This window comes from Hydra vulgaris, chromosome 12, assembly GCF_038396675.1.
Source record: "Hydra vulgaris chromosome 12, alternate assembly HydraT2T_AEP".
Taxonomy (NCBI): domain Eukaryota; kingdom Metazoa; phylum Cnidaria; class Hydrozoa; order Anthoathecata; family Hydridae; genus Hydra; species Hydra vulgaris.
Genome location: NC_088931.1, coordinates 25,961,603 through 25,984,853, shown reverse-complemented (window position 1 = coordinate 25,984,853; position 23,251 = coordinate 25,961,603). Strand labels below are relative to the sequence as shown.

General features: G+C 27.6%; 1 protein-coding gene across 4 annotated transcripts in view; it reads right to left on the bottom strand.

The window, feature by feature from the left end:
* Positions 1-277: 277 nt before the first annotated feature.
* LOC100200890 (DNA excision repair protein ERCC-6-like) overlaps positions 278-23,251 on the bottom strand; it is an 83,519-nt gene continuing 60,545 nt past the window's right edge. The window contains exons 22-28 of one of the 4 annotated variants that reach the window (XM_065812703.1): positions 19,668-19,924; positions 19,343-19,455; positions 16,809-16,901; positions 13,178-13,212; positions 2,355-2,383; positions 830-2,082; positions 278-654 (exon numbers count right to left, since the gene is read on the bottom strand). In XM_065812703.1, the coding sequence (XP_065668775.1) occupies positions 512-654; positions 830-2,082; positions 2,355-2,383; positions 13,178-13,212; positions 16,809-16,901; positions 19,343-19,455; positions 19,668-19,924 (1,923 nt within the window). In that variant the 3' untranslated portion in view covers positions 278-511. Of the gene's footprint in view, positions 655-829; positions 2,083-2,354; positions 2,384-12,637; positions 12,672-13,177; positions 13,213-16,808; positions 16,902-19,342; positions 19,456-19,667; positions 19,925-23,251 lie in introns of those variants that run through there. The other 3 variants (XM_065812704.1, XM_065812705.1, XM_065812706.1) reach the window with 3 other exon arrangements.

The following is a 23,251-nucleotide window of genomic DNA, read 5'->3' as shown; positions in this document are numbered from 1 at the left end:
ATCACTTTACAAGCTCTCCAATACAAAATGGTTAACCGGCATTCCAGCTATATAATCTTTGTTAAAAAAAACTACGAGAAATTATTGCTTCTCTGGAACATTGATCAACCTGACCGTGGATATGTTGAGTAGAAATTGTTTAAATTTAAAATAGTAAAGCTAGCCAATCGCTGCGCGCATAGAGGTTTTAATCAATGCTGACCAGAGCCGTGGCTGAAAATTTTTTCAATTTAAAAATATTTAAAATGTGAAGGTGAATAATCAATGAAAACGATTGTTTTTAAAAAAATAAAAACTTCTGTAATAACAAAAAAACTAACAAACAATTGTTACAAGTAACGATAAATATGATTAGTGTTTAAAGTATTTATTTATAAGCTGTCAACCATTTTCAATCTCGAGACTAAATTAGTTTATTCATGATTGATAAAGAAACTACAACATTTCTACACTTTCGGCAAGATCTCTCTATTTTCTTGGCTTCACGGATTAAAGTCTCCCTATTTCGTTTCTAATTTGTGACATTAACTAATTTTAAGTCTTTAGCAAGCTGCGCAATTTTTATGAGCACGTGATCGTCAATATCTAAATTACCCATGTTTTCTAAACAGAGTTTCTTTAACAACGCAAGTTTACCATCTTTCTCAGTACTTTCTGAAATCATAAATAGATGTAATCATTTAAAATTAACCGTTTATCATAGTAATAATAGAAATGGGAAACACCATGAAAAGAAGTTTTTCATAAGCATGCACCCTTCTGATGATGATAAATAAAAAATATTAGATTAAAAAAAATAAAAATAAAAAATAAATAAATAAAAGATCACCTTTTTCTTCGCAAATTTTTACATCCTTCTTGCTTTCACGCATCGATACTTCTATTGTATTTTGGCAAGTTGCTGCATCGTTTGAATCTTCAATGATACTTTTCGTTTTTTCTGCACTAAAGGCTATTTTTGAACGTTGGAAATCAAAAGAAGAACTATTATCAGACGCTAAGTAGTTAGGTGACGGCGAAAAGTCTGTTTGATTTTCGGATGACTTCTCCACAAATATACTATATTGTAGTTTATTACTTTTTTCATGTGACTCGGGGTTGGATACATCGGTAACGTGTGACTCAGTGTTCAATGCAACCGGCAGCGTATCAGCTAATTGAAGCTTTGTTACTTTATCGCTCAATTTGTCTGGTATAAATAAAGTATTCAAGCTCAATACGGGATCGTTTTGCTCAACACCTGGTTTATTTATTGGTAAGGTATCGGCATACTGCATATTTAATGGCAAGGTGTTGGCATTTTGATTATTTATTGCCAAGCTTTCAGCATTGTCGCTAAAAAAATCTAATAAAGTGATATGATTGTTTTCTGGTATGGATTTTATATTTGCCTCTTTTATGCGATTTTCTATATTATTAGTTCTTTTTCCCGAAATTCCATATTCTAGGAAGTCAAGATCGCACGAGTTTAAGTGTATATTTACATTTGAATCAGTAACTTTAGTATATTCAGTATAATCTTCTGTTGATTTAATTTTTGATTCAATATTAAAGTTTTGTGAGGTCGTTATTTTACTGCAAAATAAAGTTTCTTTCTCTATTAAACATGTTTTTTCAGGTGTTATATCGTTTAGACGTAAGCTAAAAACTTTATTTTCATTATTATCATTCTTTCCGTTATCTAACTCTGCTTTAAAAAAATCGTTTTTAATAGAACTTGTGTGCGATTCTTGCATACTAACGTCAACGAGTTTGTTCAATTTTTGGTCTGAAATTGGTGTACTTGTAGTTTGCGCTCCTTTAATGAAGTTCTTATTTATTGTATGTTTTGTTAAAGATTCTTCTTTAATATGAGATTTGTTAGTAGAAGTAAAATCATTAAAATTTGTAAAATCCATTGATAAATCTAACAATGTTTTTTTAACCATTGGGCTCACTGGAGGAGTTCGATATAACTTTCCAAGATTACGAACGGCTAAAGACACTTCAGGAACGAGGATGTGGTTGCAATCTGAACTAATCATATTATAAAGAGCTTGAGAATCGTTTAGAGAAAACATTCCTTCTGACGCATTCCCCATTCTGATTTTGGAAGAAAATTAAAATTAAGTGCATTAGATCTGCATTTAAATTGCTTTTAAAAAAATGCGTATAAAGACCTATAAACCAACACTAACAAATAATACTACACTGTATATAACATTTACTTGTATCAATTTATAACTAACATCCTACTAGTAAACAAAACTTCACACAAATAAATGTTACATATAAGATAAACATATTTACTTAAAAACATAAGATAAACATATTTAATTACTTTCTAAAGAATACAAACGAAAAATATTATTTACAAGTTGTTGTCGTCTTGATCTTTTTCCATCTAAAACAAATATGGAAATAAATTAATCAATGCATGTATACAACTATATATTTTTTTAAAAAAGATTTTTAATTATCTAAAACTAATGGAGTATTTCTGACAAAAAAACTGTAATGTGCATATTGTTATTCTATATGATGTATGTGTTTGTCACACATTGACCTGAAATACTTCTAATGCCAAAAAACTATAAATACATAATAATAATACAATATAAATATAATAATGCGTGACGGAATCACCAATTTATGAACATAAATTTATATAGAATAACAATATGCACATTACAGTTTTTTTTATTTTTAAACGTGGAAAATAAGCTCAAATCGGTGATTCCGTCACGATGGAATTCATCCTTATGGTAAATAGGCAAGAAATGTCTCTTAAAACATGACAAAATACAATGCTTTTTCTTATCAAGCAGATAAAATTCAAAATAATATTTGAATTTAAAAAAAAAGAGGTGAACATGAATTTAAAGTGGCGATGAATACAAGTGAAAATAAAATTAAAAAAAATTACTTTTAACAGTTAAGTTTATATATAGATAAATCAAATTATTCCATGATTAAATAAATCTTTTAAGCTGCTTTTATAAAAAATGCTCAAGTTATCATATCATCCATAGCCTTCTAGTACTCTCAGGTTGTAAATCCACAAACTGTTAGGTCCTCCTATTAGCATATGTTCATAAAACCTTGTTTTAGAAAAAAATGAATACTGGTGGTATTGAGTTTCTGATTAATAATTGCCCACATAGTTATAAGTTGCCCTGATTCATTCAGCGTGTACACGAAATAAATGTGAAAGAATAAGCATGTCATTTTTTTTCAGTGGTTGTATTAAAATCTTTTTAATTGTTTTGTATTTTGTTTTCAACGTGTTGTGCCTTTCACTAAGGGAACGCGCAAAAATATATGAGTTTTCTCATAGTTTTGTTGCAAAAGTTAGAAACAAACATGCTTTTCATTCTTTCAAAGCACAAAAAGTGCCCAACCGTTCAAAACTCAACAAAAAAGTGCAAGAACCCACGGCAGAAAGTTGTATGACAATTTTATTTCTAAAAATTTCTTTATTATTGAAGGCGATGAAACTTATATCAAGTACAATCGTCAAGAAATTCCTGGTGCTGTTTATTATATTGCCAAATATAGAGGAAAAGCAGATAAGAAATTTAAATACACAAAACATGACAAGTTCGCTAAAAAAACTTTGATTTGGCAAGCTAGTTGCAGTTATGGCAAAAAATCAGCACCTTATATTTCTCAATCCACACTTTCTGGTCAAATATATGTTAAAGAATGTTTACAAAAACGCCTTTTACCTCTCATTAAATCACACAATAACAGACCTGTGTTCTGGCCTGATTTAGCTTCAATTCATTATTGTAAACTAGCTATGGAATGGTATAAAAAGAATAATGAGAAATTTGTGCCTAAAACAGAAAATCCTCCAAACTGCCCAGAATTGAGAGTTATTGAAAAGTCCTGGACTATTATTAAAAGAAAAATGAAAAAAACAAAAAAGCTTTGAAGAAACTTTAAAGATATTAAAATATCATTTTAAAAAGCATCAAATAGTTTTTATTCTTATTCTGTGCGCAAGCTTCCCAATAAGCAGGACCTTATTGGGCCAGGGCTGGAGAGCCAGCTGCGGATAAATACGTGTGATCCAGTTAAGTGCCATAGCTGGCGCACCAGAACTGGCTGGCCATTTTCGGGTCACTAGCGCATCTTAAGTGGAACGCCAGCGAGGAACGCCAATTGGCGTACCGCCAATGCATTATAGTGTTAAAACCATACTATTTTTATTGATGCGACAAAATTATTTTTTAGTGATGCGAATAAAATAAATAGCAAAATATATATCTCTTATAAAGCTTTTATAAGTTCATAATTTATTTAAGCACACGACGTAATTTTATAAAACCAACTATATATATATATAACCAAGTATAGCCGGTTATAGCAATGAGCTATTGGACTAAAAGAAGAATGATTCGGAAAGAAGTAAAAAATATTTTGACTGAAATAAAACAAGATGAAATCGTTATCGATGGACCCTCTAATTATGATTACATACGCGAAACTGGGTTTTATTTTCCGCAAGCTTATGACACTTTGTCCAAGACAGTCATTCAAACAAATTGCAAACAATATGCTATAAACAACTCAGATAATGAAGCTTCCAACTGTACTGCTCTGGATGATAACCCCAATATTTCTTTTCAAATCGATAATGAAAATAGTGAGTTTGAAGTTTTTTCTGATAGTGATTCAGATATAAGTGACAAGCATAATGCAATAGATGAACTTGAGCATGATTTAGCGTTTTGGTCTTCTCAGCATAACATTACACAACGAGCATTTAGTGATTTAATTTGCATAATGAGCAAATTTGTTCCTGGTTTGTCAAAAAGTCCAAAAACAATAATGAGAACAGAAATTGCTAAGCGTGAAGTGTATGAAGGTTTCTATTATTTTGGTATAAAGCAGGAGATACTCAATAAATTCCCAACTTTGTGTAGTGATAATGAAATGGAAGTTTCAACAATTTCTTTTCAAGTCAATATAGATGGCCTTCCATTATTTAAAAGTCCTAACACACAACTTTGGCCCATACTTGGACTAATAGAACAGTTTGAAAATAAACTTCAACAAAATAGGGAACCATTTGTTATTGGACTATACTATGGAAATAGTAAGCCAGCGGATGTTAATAAATTTTTAGAAGATTTTGTAAAAGAAGTAAAAGAGCTTCAGCTTAATGGTCTTATTATTAACAATGTGCATTACAAAGTAGAACTTTCTGCTCTTGTGTGTGACACCCCAGCTAGAGCTTTTGTTAAATGTATAAAGGGACATAGTGCTTATCATGGGTGTAACAGCATGGTGTCTAAATGTGAACAGCATGGTGTCTATGTTGGGCGTGTTACCTTTCCAGAAATTGATGCAGTTCTTCGAACAGATTACTCTTTTGCCAGAATGACAGATCGTCATCATTATATTAGTGAAAGTCCACAAATATTCCGATAAAAATGATATCACAAGTGCCTGCTGATTATATGCATTTAGTTTGTCTTGGGGTTATGCGAAAATTAGTATATTTATTACTGAAAGGTCCTTTAAAGACTAGACTTGGTCCTCGTGTTGTCTGTGAGTTATCAGAAAAACTCCTAAATTTAGGAAATTATATCCAATTTGAATTTGCACGTAAGCCTAGACTGTTCAAAGACTTTGAGCAGTGGAAGGCAACTGAATTTAGACAATTACTGTTGTACACTGGCATGGTGTGTTTTGAAGGTATACTACCAACTATAATAATTTTATGTTACTGTCAGTTGGTATGAGTATCCTGTTAAGTGAATATTTGTACAATAAATATGTTGACTATGCTCACAATTTGCTATTGTTGTTTGTTAAACATGTTGGAGAAATTTATGGCAGGGAAATGATCACATACAATATGCATGGGTTACTGCAGTTAGCTAGTGTTTCTAAAAGTTTTGGACCTCTAGATAATGTATCATCATTTCCTTTTGAAAATTATTTGAAAAAATTAAAAAAGCTTGTACGAAAGCCTCATTTGCCATTGCAGCAAGTGGTTAGAAGGTTATCAGAAAAACAAATAATTGATAATAGACAGCAGTTGAATTATAAGGTAAAAGATTTTCCCTACTTTAAGAAAAAGCACAGTGATGGACCTGTACCAAGAGAACTAAAGATAAGTACTCAGTTTAAAGAATTGTTTGCTAAACATTTTTGTATAAAAATTACCGATGGTGATAATTGCTTTAGCTTGAATGATGAAAAAATAATTTTAGTGATGAATATTGTGAAAATGATTGATGATAATGTGTGTATCATATATAGAGTGTTTGAAAACATTGAAAATTTATTTATATACCCTTGCAATTCATCAGCCATAAATATTTTTAAAGTATCATGTTTGAATGCAGCATTGTTTTACTGTTCAATGTCGGAAGTAAAAAGGAAATATGTTCTTTTACCTTTTAAAACTAACTATGCTGCTATACCCATGTTACATTTTTAACATTTTTTCCAAATAGATTTTTACATTTTTGCTTGTATATATTGCTTACTACAATAAAGTTATTTAAAATAATGTTTGTTTTTGTTTAAGTTATAATTTTATATATATATACAACCTTTAAATATTTATTTTAAATTAAAATTCATATTATGTATGAGTGTGTGTGTGTGTGTATATACATTTATATATATATATATATATATATATATATATATATATATATATATATATATATATATATATATATAAATTTTATTTTAGCAATAATAATAAAAGAGTATTAATAAGTAAAATGTTTTTTGATATTTTCAATTATTTGTTTTATTGCATTAATAACTCTGTCTGATTTTTCTGTCTGACTTTTAATTTAGACTGGTATAAACAGAGCATTATAATGATTTGTCTGGGAAAAAAAGTTAAAATATAACAATTTTAATACTTTTGTTAAATAGGAAATATGTATATAGTAGTATTTTTAATGATAGTATTATAACTTTTTTTTATAAATTTAGTAAAATATTATTAATATATATATATATTTATATTATCAAAAACAAGCTATTTAAAAAAAAAATCTATTCACAATTTATTAATTAATGTGCTAAAATGTTTATAGAGTTCAAAGTAAGTTATTTATTTTCTTTTTCCTTATAAATAATATTATCATTATATACTATATGTTATTTGTGTATCTTATACAATATTATAACTGAATCTTAAAAATAATCATAAGATAGTATAATTATTTTTAAAATTAATAAGAATTAAAATTTAAAGTTTAAATAAATTTAACGCATTTAAAATAAGATAAGTTTAAATTATTTATTTAACTTATTTAGTTTATTACAAAAGGCTTGAAGTTTATTTTGTGTTGGATTTATTGTATTGCATTTTAGATGGATAAAAATTGTTTTGCAATTGTTGCATTTGTTGACGAAAATGATGATGTTGCAATTGTACCAGGTGCATGGCTGATTGGTAAGGATATGTGTTATTGGCCTCCTTATACAAGCCAGCAAAGAAACAGTAAAGCTGCCAAAGAGGAAGAAACGCCAACTGATAATTGGAGAAAGCATTCAGTCAGAATTTTAGGGACAAAAGGTAATGCACTCTTATTTTAATTTAAAAAACAATTAAATGCTCTCTTCTTTTTTATGATAGGATGTAAAGTTATTGTTTTAGATTTTCTCTAAAAATAAAATAGTATTCTACTTCTTAAATGATAACTTAAATGTTTATAGTTTAAATGATAACTATGTTTATAGTTTAAATGATAACTATGTTTATAGTTTAAATGATAACTATGTTTATAGTTTAAATGATAACTATGTTTATAGTTTAAATGATAACTATGTTTATAGTTTAAATGATAACTATGTTTATAGTTTATCATTTATCTAATTCATTGTGCTTCCATTAAATTCCAGTTCCACAAATTTATATCCAGTTACTTTAATATAATGGTTTTATGCTGTGTTATTAATTTTTCTACAATTTTCAGAATCTTATGGGAAGGCTCAATTTTGCCTTTCTAAAGCTACTGTCACATCAGATCTGCAGAGTGACGCCAAAAGTCAAAGATTGCGTCCCAAACAGTAATCTATTATAATTTATATGTAAATTTGGTACACACCATATTTATAATGTGAAATGTATTGGTTTGCTTGTTGCACAATATAGTGGCCATTGCTCAGTACTGAGCAATGTTACAACATATGTTGTAGCAGTAATTTAGTTACATGATATTATGCAGGTTGGTTCATAATCCTATAAATATAAGAATTTAATCCATACATTAATTTGCAAGTTTGAATAAATTTACTTGTTTGTAGCAAACTATCAGGTTGATAAAACATAGCCAGGGCTGCATAAATATTGATGCGTCCTTGAAATATCTATGTTTTTTTTATTAAAGTTCACATTATATATGTATTTATTCCACCTTTATTTTATGTATATATATATTTTTTATTTGGCGTTAAGTAAAACAAATGTTTTACTAAATTTATATTATTATTTATTGACTATGTATATACTTATTTACTCAGTCAATGTTTAACCTTGAAATTGTTTTCACTGCAGTGTTATAATATCTTAAGGTATTATATGCCATTTCATAATGTATACTTTAGGGTATTTATAAGATACCATAAGATAGATTTCTTTTTAATTATGTTTTAACATATGACTTTTATGTTTAGAATACAAAAGTATCCTGCTGAAAATTATGATAGTGACTCTCAAGATTATTATGAATAACCACAATTTAAAAAAACTTTTCTGCTACCACCTGCTCCTATAGTCAATAAAGAATGGAACATAATTGAAAAAAGTGATCGAACAGCGAAAAAAAAAAATCTCCTTCTCATGCACCAACACATCCTCCATTTCCTGAAGCAAATCAAACATTAATAAAAGCAGTTGTTTCAAAAAGAAGAATTGTTAACTAGCCAGATTCAAAATAATTCCTCAAATGACAGTAATAATGTTAATAGAGAACAGCTTATTGAGCCTGAGCTTGTTAGCAATGCTGAAACTGTTTCACTAGTTTCATCAACTACTGCCTTTTCATCAACGAATGCCACTTTGAACAAGATTATTCTTCTTCAAGTGGAACTTAAAGCTGCTATGAATAATCTGCAGAAGCAAATTTAGCAAATTCCAAATTTAATAATTTAAGTTTTTTAATTTATATAGTTAAAATATTAATTTTTGTAAGCGGACCAATGGCTTATGTCTTAACCTAACAACATAATTCAGAGAATATTTTAAAGCGATGGTTTTTGTGAGAGGCTATTGATTTGTGTATATATTAGTGATTCTGAAACAGTAAAAATGTTATTTACAATATTTTTTAAATAGTAAAACTTAAGGACATAATCTTTGTCAATAAAGAGTTATACTGATTAAGTTGTCTAAAAAATGCTTATGAAAGTTGGAGAACTAATTGAAATGGTTATAAATATATGTCATTACATGAAAATTATCTTTTTACCTAACCAACTGGTAATTGGTTAGGTATAGAACTTTTTTTTAAAGGATTTATTGGAAGAGCTAATCAAATATTTCCAAAGTCAAAACATTTAATCACATCTGCAATTAATTTTGTAGTATATTGCAATTTTTTTAGGTGAAGGGAGTAGCAGCAAAAGGCGGGCAAAATCTCAAGGAAGCCACAAAGCGAATGATATCATCCGTAATAAGTAACGAAGGGGAAAAAAATTGAATTGGACGGGACAAGGTGAACTTAATAAAAAGTCTTTCCGAGATCTTAAATTTTGTCAAGTTATTGAAAGTAAGTTATTGTAAGTTATTAAATATAAATATTTATAAGCAATTGTATGTAATTGTTTTTTTTTACTTAAATGTCATTTAATTCTAATCGTTGTCATATACTAAAATCTTTAAATATGATTAACGTTATTCAGAACATTTTGTGAATATCTTAAAGATTATTTAGCTTCCTTGATTATTTATGGATGTGTTATGTATATTTAAAAAATGAAAAATTGTCTTGTTATAGATAATATAACATTTATCAATTGAAATGATAAATTTATATTAGGAAATCGTACATCCCTTCATTACTGCATGATTAGTTTTACTTGCATGAACTTGTTTAGTGCTTTTATTAAATCAGAATGAATATATAATAATAGCTTTTGCAATAGACTGTAAATTTGTTTTTCTGTTGTATTTATACTACGTTATTACTACATAACTGTTGTTTTTTTAAGTTGTAATTCAACCAAATAGTTGTTATTTGTTCGAAATTTACTTAGAAAGACTATGAAATAAAAATTTAAGCAAATCAATATTACGTATATTATAATAAAACTATTTGTACGTGGGTAAACAAAGGCTATATTATTTGTAAAATTTTTTGTGAAAACACTTCGGATATGACTTTCATGTTTATAGAAGCAATACGAAGAAATTTGTCAACAAAAGATGCCACAGACAGCGAAATTCAAAAAGCAATTGTGGCTTTCTTGTCTGGAGCTCTTGATAGAAATGGAGGCAGAAAAGAAAGGGCCAAAAGAAAGACCATTCAGAAAGCCAGTTCAGCAGAAAGTCATGGTAATTTTAACCGTACCATCCGATCATTAACATCTAAACCTTTACCGCAATTATCATTACCACAATTTGCTCTATTTCTAACGAATTTGACAAAGATTAATGTGCTTAGGGCGTCTTACATGATCTGTTTTATATGTTTTGTATGTTAATTGTATATTTGGCATTATTTTACAAGTTTTCTATTATTAATGATTTATGAGCATATAATTTTTGTTTCTTTTTTTTTTTTTTGAATTTCTTACTTTTAAATTAATATACCTAAAAAGTGCATAATTAGGAAAACATTCATACATTGTTGCGTTAACTATTAACCCCTTTTAACTATTTTTATTGTTAACTTACCAACTTATTAAAAAAATGTAAAAATAGACATTGTAAATATAAGTATAATAATTAGGTAATATTTTTATATAATTTATTTATAATTATATATATATAGGTATATATAATTTAAATAATTAAGTATATATATAATGATGATAATTTGAATAATTAGGTAAACGCATTGTGGGCCTTTAATGGACCCACGTTGCAACGTGCGCTGGTTGCCAGCCTTGGCCCTGAATTGAACCAGCACTGGCTTACCGATACCAGCCCATTGCAAAACCAATGGGCAACCCGGCGCTGGTACAGGACTGGCGTGCCAGGCCTGGTACAGCGTGGCAGCCAAGCCTGGTTCGCTATTGGACCAAATGGTGTCTGCTTATTGGGTTATGGGTACCACTAACGCAAATGCTCAAAATTTTATTAGATTCCCACAGGAATATATTTTTTTTTTTAATGTTTGATCTTCTTATATTTTTAATACTATCAGATGTAAACATTCTCTAAGTTGTTTAGAAACTTACGAACATTTTGACAATTAAAACTTGTTGCTCTCAACAAACTTGTATTTTAGGGTACACCTAAGAAAAGGTTTTGATCATATTAACCTTTTTATAAACCATATTTTGTGATATTTTTCAAATACATTTATATAATCATATGCTAAAACTCTAGATTGGTCATAGTTTAATTTATAATTGATTTTGATGATTTGATTATCATTCTTAAATTTTTTTCCTAAAATTTGTAAATACTTAATTTACAAAAAAATTAGTGGAAAAATCTTTACTGAGTATTTCATAGTCTAATTAATTTATTAAAGAAAAAAAGTGTCTTAACTGCTTCTTTTAAACTTTGTTTAAATAACTGTATTAAACTTCCATTGGTCAAGTTATGAGAGGCACATTAACTACCTTGTCCGACACTGCCTCATTCTTTATTTTAATAAAGATATCACAATATTTTCGTATTGCAAATCATATTCTTTTATTAAAAATGTATAAAGATATTTGCAAATGAGAGTAATTTGCCATGAGTTAAAAAATTAAAAAAAAAGTTGAACATGGTTTGGGCATTTTTTCATAATACAATTTTCTTATGACATTGAAGAAAAGCAGAAGTGATATTTTACAACCAGACGCCCCTTTTAGCAAATAACCATAATTTATTAAATTAATATTAATCATTTTAATGATCCTTCTAATAACTTTGCTTTGTGAAAAAAAACTATCCAAAATGAGGAAAAAAATTATTTTTTTATATTTTCTACATTTATAAAGAATTGTTGTTAATGTTGCTGCATTAGTTCAATGCAATTTCATGTCACTATCTTCTTGTCGTGTATTTTTCAATATTTGAAAAAAACATTCTTTTTTTCATTCTTTTTCATTTTATTTGATTGTTTTACTTTTATTTCCACTGTTTCTTGTTTAAATTCATTTATAAACAATATTGATGGTTTCTTGTTTAGATTCATTTTAAACAATATTGACGTTTTCTATATTATATTGATTATTTCTTAGATTTATAAAAACACTAAAAGGTTGCTTTCATGTTTCAAAAGCACTTATACAGTTTATTGACAATAAACTAAAACCATTTTGAAACATGTAGATTATTACTCTGTAATTCTGAAAATTAAATGTTTTAAATATTGTTTTAATTTTTTGCTTCAAACTTTAAAAAAATTAATTTTTCGTTTGAAAAAAGAAAAACAAAGCAAAAAAAACAATCTTAAACAAAAAATAAGCAATCTGTTTAAAGCATGACAATATACAAACAACAACAATAATTTACCTGCAAGTAACTACAAGAACTAACCTGCACGTAACTACAAATAAGAACAACAACAATTAACCTGCAAGTAACTATAGTAACCTGCAAGTAAATCTACAACTTTAAAACTTGATTATTATTAAGATTAACTTCAAGATTAACAGGATTAGTTAGTTATCAACTTTTAATTAATGCTACTTGTGATTAGTAAAAAACTTCGCTTATTATCTAGTTAAAAGTTTATTTACTACTAGTTTAATGTAAATAAATATTTGTTGGAACAAGGGAGCCACTAGTATCTCTTGGTAGGATGCTGCAATTTACCTGCGTAAAACCCATAACATTAAAAAAAAAAAGAGTAGCCTTCATGGCTGCAGTAAACCTGTCACATTAAAAAAGCAAAAAAATTTAAAAAAATGGTACTCTTATAGCACTCTTAACCATATCGGTTGCAATTTCAGGATTTGCAGCATAAAAACTAAAAACTAGGAGAATTATAAAAATGTTTCTTTCTATTAACATAACAGAGTACAAAAAATCATTTAAAAGAAATTTACTGACCTTGAAATCTATTGTTGAAGTATTTAAAGAAGCCTCTAATGAAAAAATAAAAAACACTGAAATAATACACACACTAAGTAACATATATATATATATATATATATATATATATATATATATATATATATATATATATATATATATATATATATATATATATATATATATATATATATATATATATATATACATATATATATATATATACATATATATATATATATATGTATATATATGTATATATATATTCATGTATATATATATATGCATATATATATAATATATATATGTATGTGTATATATATATGCATATATAATATATATATATATATATATATATATATATATATATATATATATATATATATATATATGTATATATATATATATGTATATATATATGCATATATATACATACATAAGCGAATTCCTGTTAAGTCGAACTTTGGCTGATACAAGGTATTAGTTTGAGTAAAGGCATTTTTACTTTATTCAATACTAAAATATAAACATTAAACATACGCCATTACATTAAAAAGAGCGTAAAGAATGTTTCAATGAAAGAATTTAGGTATTGAACTCACGCTGTACACTTAAAAGATAACATTGAAAAATGTTTCGCAACACAATGACTTTTTCATTTTTTAGTAATAAAATTATGTCTAAAAACATCTTTTGTTAAGAAATTAAAAAAATATAATAAAAAAAGAAATTAAACTAAGAAAAAAACTAGAAAATAATCCTTTTTTTAACAGTATTTTATTATGATTTATTTTGTTAGAGTTTTAAGAGATCTAGATTTAGGTACTCATTGTTTATGGATAAAGCACTAATCTTGTGTTATAATGGCAAGGTAATTCTTTACTCATTACCTTGAGTATTTCACACCAGAACTCCAGGGCTAGCTATATTCAGAGTTTTTATTGAAATTGACTAAATCTCAGATTAAATAGTCAAAATGACCTGGTTAATGGTTACAGTTAAAATGTTTTTTCTTTTTCTTTTTACATACTTTTTTATATAAAAGAATTTGAAATTCTTTTAAAACCAAAAATTCAAAGTAAATATTCAGTAAATATTTAATGTTTATTAAACCAGAAAACATAAAATTCTAAATTTTTACTCTTTTTAGTAATTTTTAAATACCAAACAATGAGTTTTCATAAAAATCTTTAATTAAAAAAAAAATAAAAAATTAAAAAATTAAACCTTTTGAATTTGAACCTAAAAAGTTATTTCAAGATTCTATAAAAGATATTTCATCTAGATGTTAGCAATAACAAACATGAACATGACAACAACTTGTTACTGGTAACCATATTCAGTAAATACTTGTATTCAGATTTCAATATTTATACACAGATACTGCTAATAAGATACTTGTATCCAAATACTTGTAACAAAGTATAGATATATATATATACTACCTATTAACTGTTTCGTGACAAGTGATTACCATTGCGGTTTATAAAATCTGTTCCTAAATGACGAGTGAGCCCGATAGCAGCTCATCAAAAATTTTGTCATATTCTGATTCTAGTGTTTACACAGATTCTAGTGTTTACCCATTACCTTACCTGCTACCCAGGCAATTGGTAATTTACCTGGGTAATTTCAGATAAATTTAAATTTTGTAATTTTTCAAAAAAATTATTTTTGTAAATGAAACTTTTAACTTTAATTAGTGGGCTGCCGTGAAAGGCATCAAAAATTTTTATAATATAAATTCACCATTATGACAATAATACACAAAAGTTAGAAATACATAAAATTTAAAAATGCATACAAACATAAATAATAGATAAAAGTTAAAAATGCATTTTGAGAGCATCTAAAGTTCCCAATAAATTAAAGCTCATTTGAAAACTCATTTTATTAATTAATTATAAAAGTTCTTTCATCAACCTTGGTTTGCTAAAAGAAATATCATAATTCATAGAAACGCTACAAAAGCATCTGTTGCATTCACTTAGAACTTTTTTTATTTGAAACTTTAATCTCTAACTAATCAGAGAGGAATTAAATTCTAAGAAAAGAAAAGTTACACAACATAAAGCGCTATATTAGTAGCCTTAGGTGAAACAAGACAGATTTATACTCTGAAAATTAAAAAAAACCTTGATAATATTTTAATCAAAAATAAAAAGTTGTTAAAATCAATTTGTTATTGTTGTTGACTTCAATTTTCCTAAAATTGACTGGCTTTATTATGTATCACCAAACAAAAAGTGCCATAGCCTTTTTTTAAATTAAGTCAACAGTCTTGGTTTGTACTAATTTGTACAGGAACCTACTCATGAAAACAATATTCTTGACCTTGTATTTTCAAATGTCCCCTTCCTTAGTCTTATTTCAGCTGATTGTCCTCTCAGCACCAGTAACCATAACACAGTCCACTTCTCTATTAATACAAATGATCTCAATCAGTCAAATAAAAATACTGAACCCCTCTATGACTTTGTTAATGCCGACATTGATGGTTTTCAGTTTTATTTATCAAATATCATTTGGGACTTCAAGTTTTCCTTTTTTTTTCACAGAGTAAGATTATTGAAACGTTTTCTTAAATCATTTTGGTATTTATCAATTTGTTCTTATTAGAAAAATTCATCTAGAAGAAAATCTTCAAAATAAAACACTATTCGAGGTATATCGGGAAAATGTTAAATCGTAAAGCATTCTTATGGAAAAGATGGTCAAATACAAATAGCATTACACACAAAAAAAATATAACAAATACACTAGTAAATGTAAAGAAGCATTACATACTTATCAAATGAGAGTAGAGTTAAATCTAGTTAAAGAAAACAATATCAGCAAATTTTTTAATTATGTTAATAACAAATTAAATGTCTAAAAATATTTTTTCTCTAAAAGACGAAAACAATAATAGCAAGATAACTTGCAGTAACAAAGAAATTGCTGACATATTTAACAATCACTTTGGCAGTGTCTTTACAAACAATAACAATTATTCTCCAATTATTAATAGTTAAGTTAATGATTCAATAAGTATTGAAACGGTAATTTTTCCACCAGAGGCAGTATAAATCTTTAACTAAAATTAAAGCCAGCACATCGTGAGATCCTGATGGCATGCCTAATATACTTCTGAAAAATTTAGCTCATTTATTGTGTATTCTACTTTCATTTATATTTGATGCCAGTTTTAAGTTAATTTCTTTTGGTAACTAACAATTGATAGTAGTAAGTGTTTTGCACGTCATCCATCAAGCTAACTCTAAAACATACTTAGTTTTAAAATGTTTTAAAACTCGTGAATCTTGTATCCTAGTTAGAGCCTTCACTACATATATATAACCAATTTTAGAATATTTTTCTCCACACCAAATTGGATAAAATCAGTTGAAAGTATCCACCAAAAATTTACAAAGAAAATAAGGAACCTTGTCTATTTGCCCTATCATAATAGACTACAGTTGCTTGGTTTGGAGTCACTTAGCACCTTAAAAACAACTTAATAACTTATTTTAAAATTTTTCTTAAAGTTGTTTGTACAGAACAATCTATGTTCTTTACGATTGACAACAATAGCCACACCTGGGGTCATATTTATAAAGTACGCAAACAATTTTGTTGCTTGGATTTAAGAAAATATAGTTTTTCTTACCAAGTTGTTGCCATGTGGAACAATGTGGACCTCGGAAGCTGTGAATGCAAACAACATTTGGACCTCGGAAGCTATGAATATGGACCTTGGAAGCTGTGAATGAAAACAACATTTTAACGCTTAAAAATAAAATTAAACATTTTGATATCAACAAATACTTATTGTAAGGAAGTATTGTAAGGAAAAACTATTTGTTTCTTTATAATTTTTTTATTGGTTTTGTAGTGACATATTATTTTTTTTAAATTTATTTATGATCACGCTCTTAGTCTCCATCTTTGTATCGGGCTTCGTATCCTTTAGAACATGTATTTGATGATCTAATAAATATCAATTAACCAATCAATAATCATAAATGCAGCCACTTACAAAAATCATAAAAAAGTTTTCAAGATTCTCAAATTTTTCTGTAAAATTTAATTAACATATTTACAAATTTTGAAACAAAGTTCAGTTCTACAAAAAAACTTAATAGAGAAATAAAGTTTGAAGATAAAAATTAAAAAACTTTTTTATTTTAATCTAAAACTTTTTTTCATTTTTTATTTAAAATGACTAAATTCAAGCCCTCATTTTAGTTGCTAATATTGAAAAAGACTAATTGATAAAAAATATCTGGGTAATACCCAGGTAAAATTAAAATTACCCATTATCCGGGTAATTTTTTTTCTGCAGGGTAATGCAAATAAGAAAAACTTTAAATAAACTTCTGAAATAGGAATAATTTCTTAAGTTGATGCTTCAAACTGTTTGTTAACTGCATTTATAGATCAACTAAGAATCAATTTTGCAAATAGGCTAAAAATAGAATAAATTATACTGATATAAATGAAATCCTTAAGTTTTTTGATGATAGTGGTGGAGATAACAATTTTGATCTTGGTGTCTCTTGTGAATCTGAAAGTATTTTAGAAAATAACTAAGAGCTGCTACCATTGTCTAAAGATTTACCAGCTCAAATCATAGCAACATTTCAGTTACTCCTAAATATACCCTAATAATCAAAGTTTTTCAGTGATATTTTTGTATTTGAGGAGCAAGCAGATAGTGACAATAAAAAAACAGAAGAGAAAATTATTGAGATACAGTAGAATTCCGTTAACTCGGACCCTGGATAAGTCAGAGTTTTACTAAGTTGGACAAATTTTCAATTCCCCTTGAATTCTCTATACATGCCAAATGCTTCACTTAACTTGGACATTCGCTAAGCCGGATTTTTTGTTTGATCACCACTATTAATGTCTATCTTATTTAACAGGGCTCGAATTAAGTGATCGCGAATTGCAATATCTGGAAATGCTTCCGGTCTTTAAATTTTTAGCTTTTTAAAAACTGTAAAACTGTTTTGTTCACTGAGCTGAATAGCTATTATTTAATAAAAAACATTTATGTTGATCCTGAACTATGATATAAATCTTATTGGAAAACCATATAATTACTATTATTTTTTTTATTACTAAAGATTATGATTTAAACTATTTTAATTCATTTTATAAAACATCAGATAAAACTAGAAAAATAAAGCATGATATAATTATTAAAAAACAACCGCCTTTTGCAACAGTCTAAAGGATTTTAGCAGTGATAAAATATTTTAAATAAAAGAATGAATAAGATTTGAATGAGATTTAAATAAGATATAAAATACTTTTAGATCTTATTTAAATCTCATTCAATATTTTTTTATAAATTAAATGCTCATAACTCTTTTGCAGATAAAAATTAAAAGACAGAGGAATTTGAAAATATATAAAAACTAACTTAAACTTTTTATAGTTATTTTAAAACAAAACAACAAAACTCTTATAACTTATTTTAAAAATATATCTTTTTTATTAATGTATCTTGTTTATTAATGTAATTCCTTAAACTTTCCCCCTAAACAAAAATTGATACTGTTTCATACAATGCAAAAATAGTTTTAGCATAGTTTTTCATTAGTTGATTTTTAAATTACTGCGCAAAATTTTCAGACTTTTAGTAATAATTTTTGTCTAACAACTTTTTTTTTTTAATTTTAAACCCCTAAATTATCTGGTATTTAAAAAAACAATTAAAAATATGTAAGCTTCGACTGTTATTATTTTTGCAGTAGTAAATTTATTGTTTTGTTTTTTCATTAATTTATGCAATATGATAAATTGACCGTTTTATTAAAAAAGTGTTCACGGTTTTTCATAAACTAAGAATTTAATGATCAGAAATATTTCCGGATATTGAAATTTGAGCCCTGTTTAATATTGAAAACAATATCTATTATTTTTCCTTTATTTATTCAAGGTTATATAAGGAAATTATATTTTGTTTATTTAACATATTTTTGATCACGTGACAAAGATAATAAAAAATGTTTTTAAATATTCTGAAAGCCAGTTCTCTGACAAAAAAACAAAAGATCTTACTTGTAAAACTCTGACAAGTAGTTGATCTAAACTTATTATTATACGCACAATCATAATATTGTTTTTCACTCAGTCGCAAAACTCATAAAAATTAGTTAATGGCTCATTTAACATTATTAAAATTAAACAAACCTGACATTGGGTCACAACCAATATCAACAGCTTCATATAAGCTGCAGTTATCAACATCCTCCCCTAAGTGTTGAGTACCAAAAACATGATCCTGATCATTGAATTTGCTGCAACTGACAGATAACTTATGATTAATACAGCAATAAATGAAAAAACATAAACAAATTATACAATCTTTAGCTGCAATATAACAAGCAGGGCTTGTTATATTGCACAATTTTTTTAGAATTATCCACTAAGTTTTTTAAAAACTTATCCACAAGGTTTTTTATTTATCCACGAAGTTTTTTAAAAATAGAAAGTACAAAATTAAAAATATACATACTTTAAATTTTCTTGCAAACTTTTATTTTCCTGAAAGGATTTATTTTGCAGCAAACATCCTTCATCTTGCAAGCTTCTATCTTCTTTTAAACTTTTATTATCTGGCAAGGTTTTATCCTTCTGCAAGTCTCCATCTTCCTGCAGACTTCCATTATCTTGCAAGTGTTTATCTTTATGCAAGCTTTCATCATGATGCAGTTTTCCATCCTTTTGCAAGAGATCATCTTCATTCAAACTTCCATTTTTTTGAAAACTGTGCTAAAAGATACATAATTATTGTGTGTAACATTTTAATTAAAAATTGTATTAATTACATAAATAATACAAATAAATTAACTATCCATACATTGACATAATAACTTGCTATATACTATAATTATACTTACAATAATATATACGATACTACTAACTTTTTATACAATATTACTTACTTTACATACAATATTAGTAAGAGGTCTTCCATAAACTACATAGGCAGGTATGGGGGAGGGGGTTTACCCAAATTCATAAATGCGTACAAAAGAGAGTTTTTTTTAAAGAAAGCGAGTATGTACGCAGTTTGACTCTCATTCTATATCTGTACTAAAACTTGATTTATCTTTTTAATGAGGGTTGTTGAAAGCACTCAGGTGCATACAAAGGGAGGAGGAGGCCTAAATCAGTAATTTTACTGTGTAGAGGAGAACCTTAATGAATGGGACAATTATTAAATGGGACAAAATCAAATTTGCGTAGAAGCATCTATGGTTGGGTATCCAAACTACTGTGGTAAGAAGTGTTTGACACAACCATTCAACAGACCAAATCTTTATTTCTATTATGGTCTAAACATAATAGCATTGGATGTTATTGTGTTTTGAAGAACAAAAAGTAATTTTAAAAAAAAAAAATTTTCTGTGGCTGATTTTGCAGCGATTACTAAAGTTATGGAAAATGAAACTCCATTTTTAAACACCCAAATGTCTCTACTTTTTAAATTTATAAAGCATTTGTGGTTAGGTATTACTGTTTTTAGCCTGTCCTGTCATTTGTGGATTTAGTGGGAAGCCTATTGAATGGGACAAAGTATTGATGATTGAATGGGACATTTCCAAACGGCCTGATGTGAAAAAAGCAGAAAAATATATTTCGGCAACTTAGTTATGGTCACACATAATTTTATTTTTAAATACGTTTTAATTTGATGTTAGAATGTGGTTCTAAACAAGTGTGACCAATGCTTTAGCTACAAATTAATATTATGTTCAGAGTAAAGAGAGAACTAAATCTCTATTAAAATTATTTCTTTAGTATTCTTTAAAGTTGTGTCGATCAAGAGTTCATTAAATGAAATTAATTTTAAATATTTAATTAGATATATTGATGTATGATATTTATAATATGTATAAATATGTATAAATGTTTAATTAGATATGTTGTTGATAACAGAGTATTAAAAACATGGCGAATATTACATATATATATACATATATATATATATATATATATATATATATATATATATATATATATATATATATATATATATATACACATACTTATAATTCCTGTTTGGTAGTTATTTATTGTATTTATATACATTTATGTATATCTACTTACACACACACACACACACACACACACACACACACACACACACACATGTATTTATATCATATATTATATGTATGTATATGTATCATACATATACAAACATATATATGTGTGTGTATATCTGTGTGTATTTTAATTATATATTTAATGTTTGTATTTAAATATTTGCATTTTGCATATATTTGGTTTTTTGTGAAGTTTCAAATTTTATTTTAGATGAAACCAAACACAAAATTAATACGTAAAAACTCTTTAGATGTTGAAGATGCAGTCAAAAGTGTTCTTAAGGGTATTTCCATACGAGATGCAGCTGAAATATATAGTTTATCAAAATCTGAATTAGGTAGAGCTGTTAAAATGGCAAGATATCAAAAGCTGCCAGACTATAAACACACTGTAAACATTGGAAATAGAAAAATATTTCATACATCCGAGGAAAGTGCTATTGCAGAATATTAGCATACATCTTCAAATATGTGCTATGGTTTAACTAAATTACAAACTAGGCAGTTAGCCTACAAGTACGGAATTGCATTAAATTCTAACAGTATTCCAGAGTCATGGCACCAAAATAAAATGGCTGGAAAGCAATGATTGGAAAGTTTTTTGATACGACATCCAAAATTATCACTACGTAAGCTAGAAAAAGTTAGTCTTGCTCGTGCAACTGCATTTAATGAACATACGGTATCAATGTTTTTTGATAACTTGTCAGAAGTTTAATTAAAATATAAATTCAAACCAGAATGTATTTTTAATGCAGATGAGACAGGATTATTAACAGTAACCGATCCTCCAAAGATTATTTCAACTCGTGGATCTAAGAGGGTATCACAAGCTAGTACCGCGCTCAACTTAGTTTCTCCGCGCAGCGGCCTTGCTCGGCAAGGTTCGTGTTTCGGAGTTAAAGAGTTGAGAGAGGGTTGCACCACGAATAACAACTAAAAAAAATGAAAAACACAAAAAAATGAGTAGCCTCCTCGACTGTAGTGGCCCCCCTCGGGCCTTGGGGAGGTGAATAATCTAAAAAAAAAAAAAAAAATATTTCCGAGAGTAAACTACAAGGATTTTATGATAAGTGGAGCCCCAACAGGAAGCTTAGGGCTGTGTAACAAAAGTGGTTGGATGACAAGTGAGAACTTTTTAGTTGCAATGAAGCACTTTGTTTCCCATGCTAAGCCATCTGTGGATCATCCAGTGCTGTTATTAATGGACAACCACGAAAGCCACATTTCATTTGAAACAATAACATTTGCAAAAGAAAACTTTTTGATTTTATTAACATTTCCACCACACTGCAGTCATAGATTGCAGCCTTTGGATGTTTCGGTGTTTGGTCCTTTTAAATCTTATTTTAGATTGGCTCAGAATGAATGGTTGGCCTCCAATCCAGGGAGAATTATTAACATATATAATTTACCTCAGCTAGCATGCAGAGCATATAATATGTCATTCACAATAAAAAATGCTTGCAGTGGATTTTCTAAATGTGGGATCTATCCACTTAATAGACAAATATTTGGGGAAAGTGCTTTCATATCATCTAGTGTTAGTGACAGACCTCTTCCTGTTGAGCAACCAGAAAATAAACAACCAGATAATCAACAATCATATGAAAAAAATAAACAAGTTGATTCATCAGTCAAAATAGTTAGTCCAGAAACCATTCATCCGTACCCTACGCACCCCCAAGAAAAGATTCTAAAAAAAGAAGACAGCAGGGTTAAAAGTACTATATTAACTAAAACTCCAGAAAAGACAGTAGATAAAAGGAAAATTTTTGAAACTGGTAAAATTAACACACAAAATCGAAAAAGAAAAATTGACCTCAATAGAGTGAAAGAAACAGAAAACTCTGATGCAGATTTTTTAATTGTGTCATCTGTAAAAAATTAACCCGTAAACCAACAACAACAAAATACTTGCAAAATATGCAAATGCAACTGGAAAAATTTCTGTGGGCCTGCTTGGATTCAGTGTTTTACTTGTCAA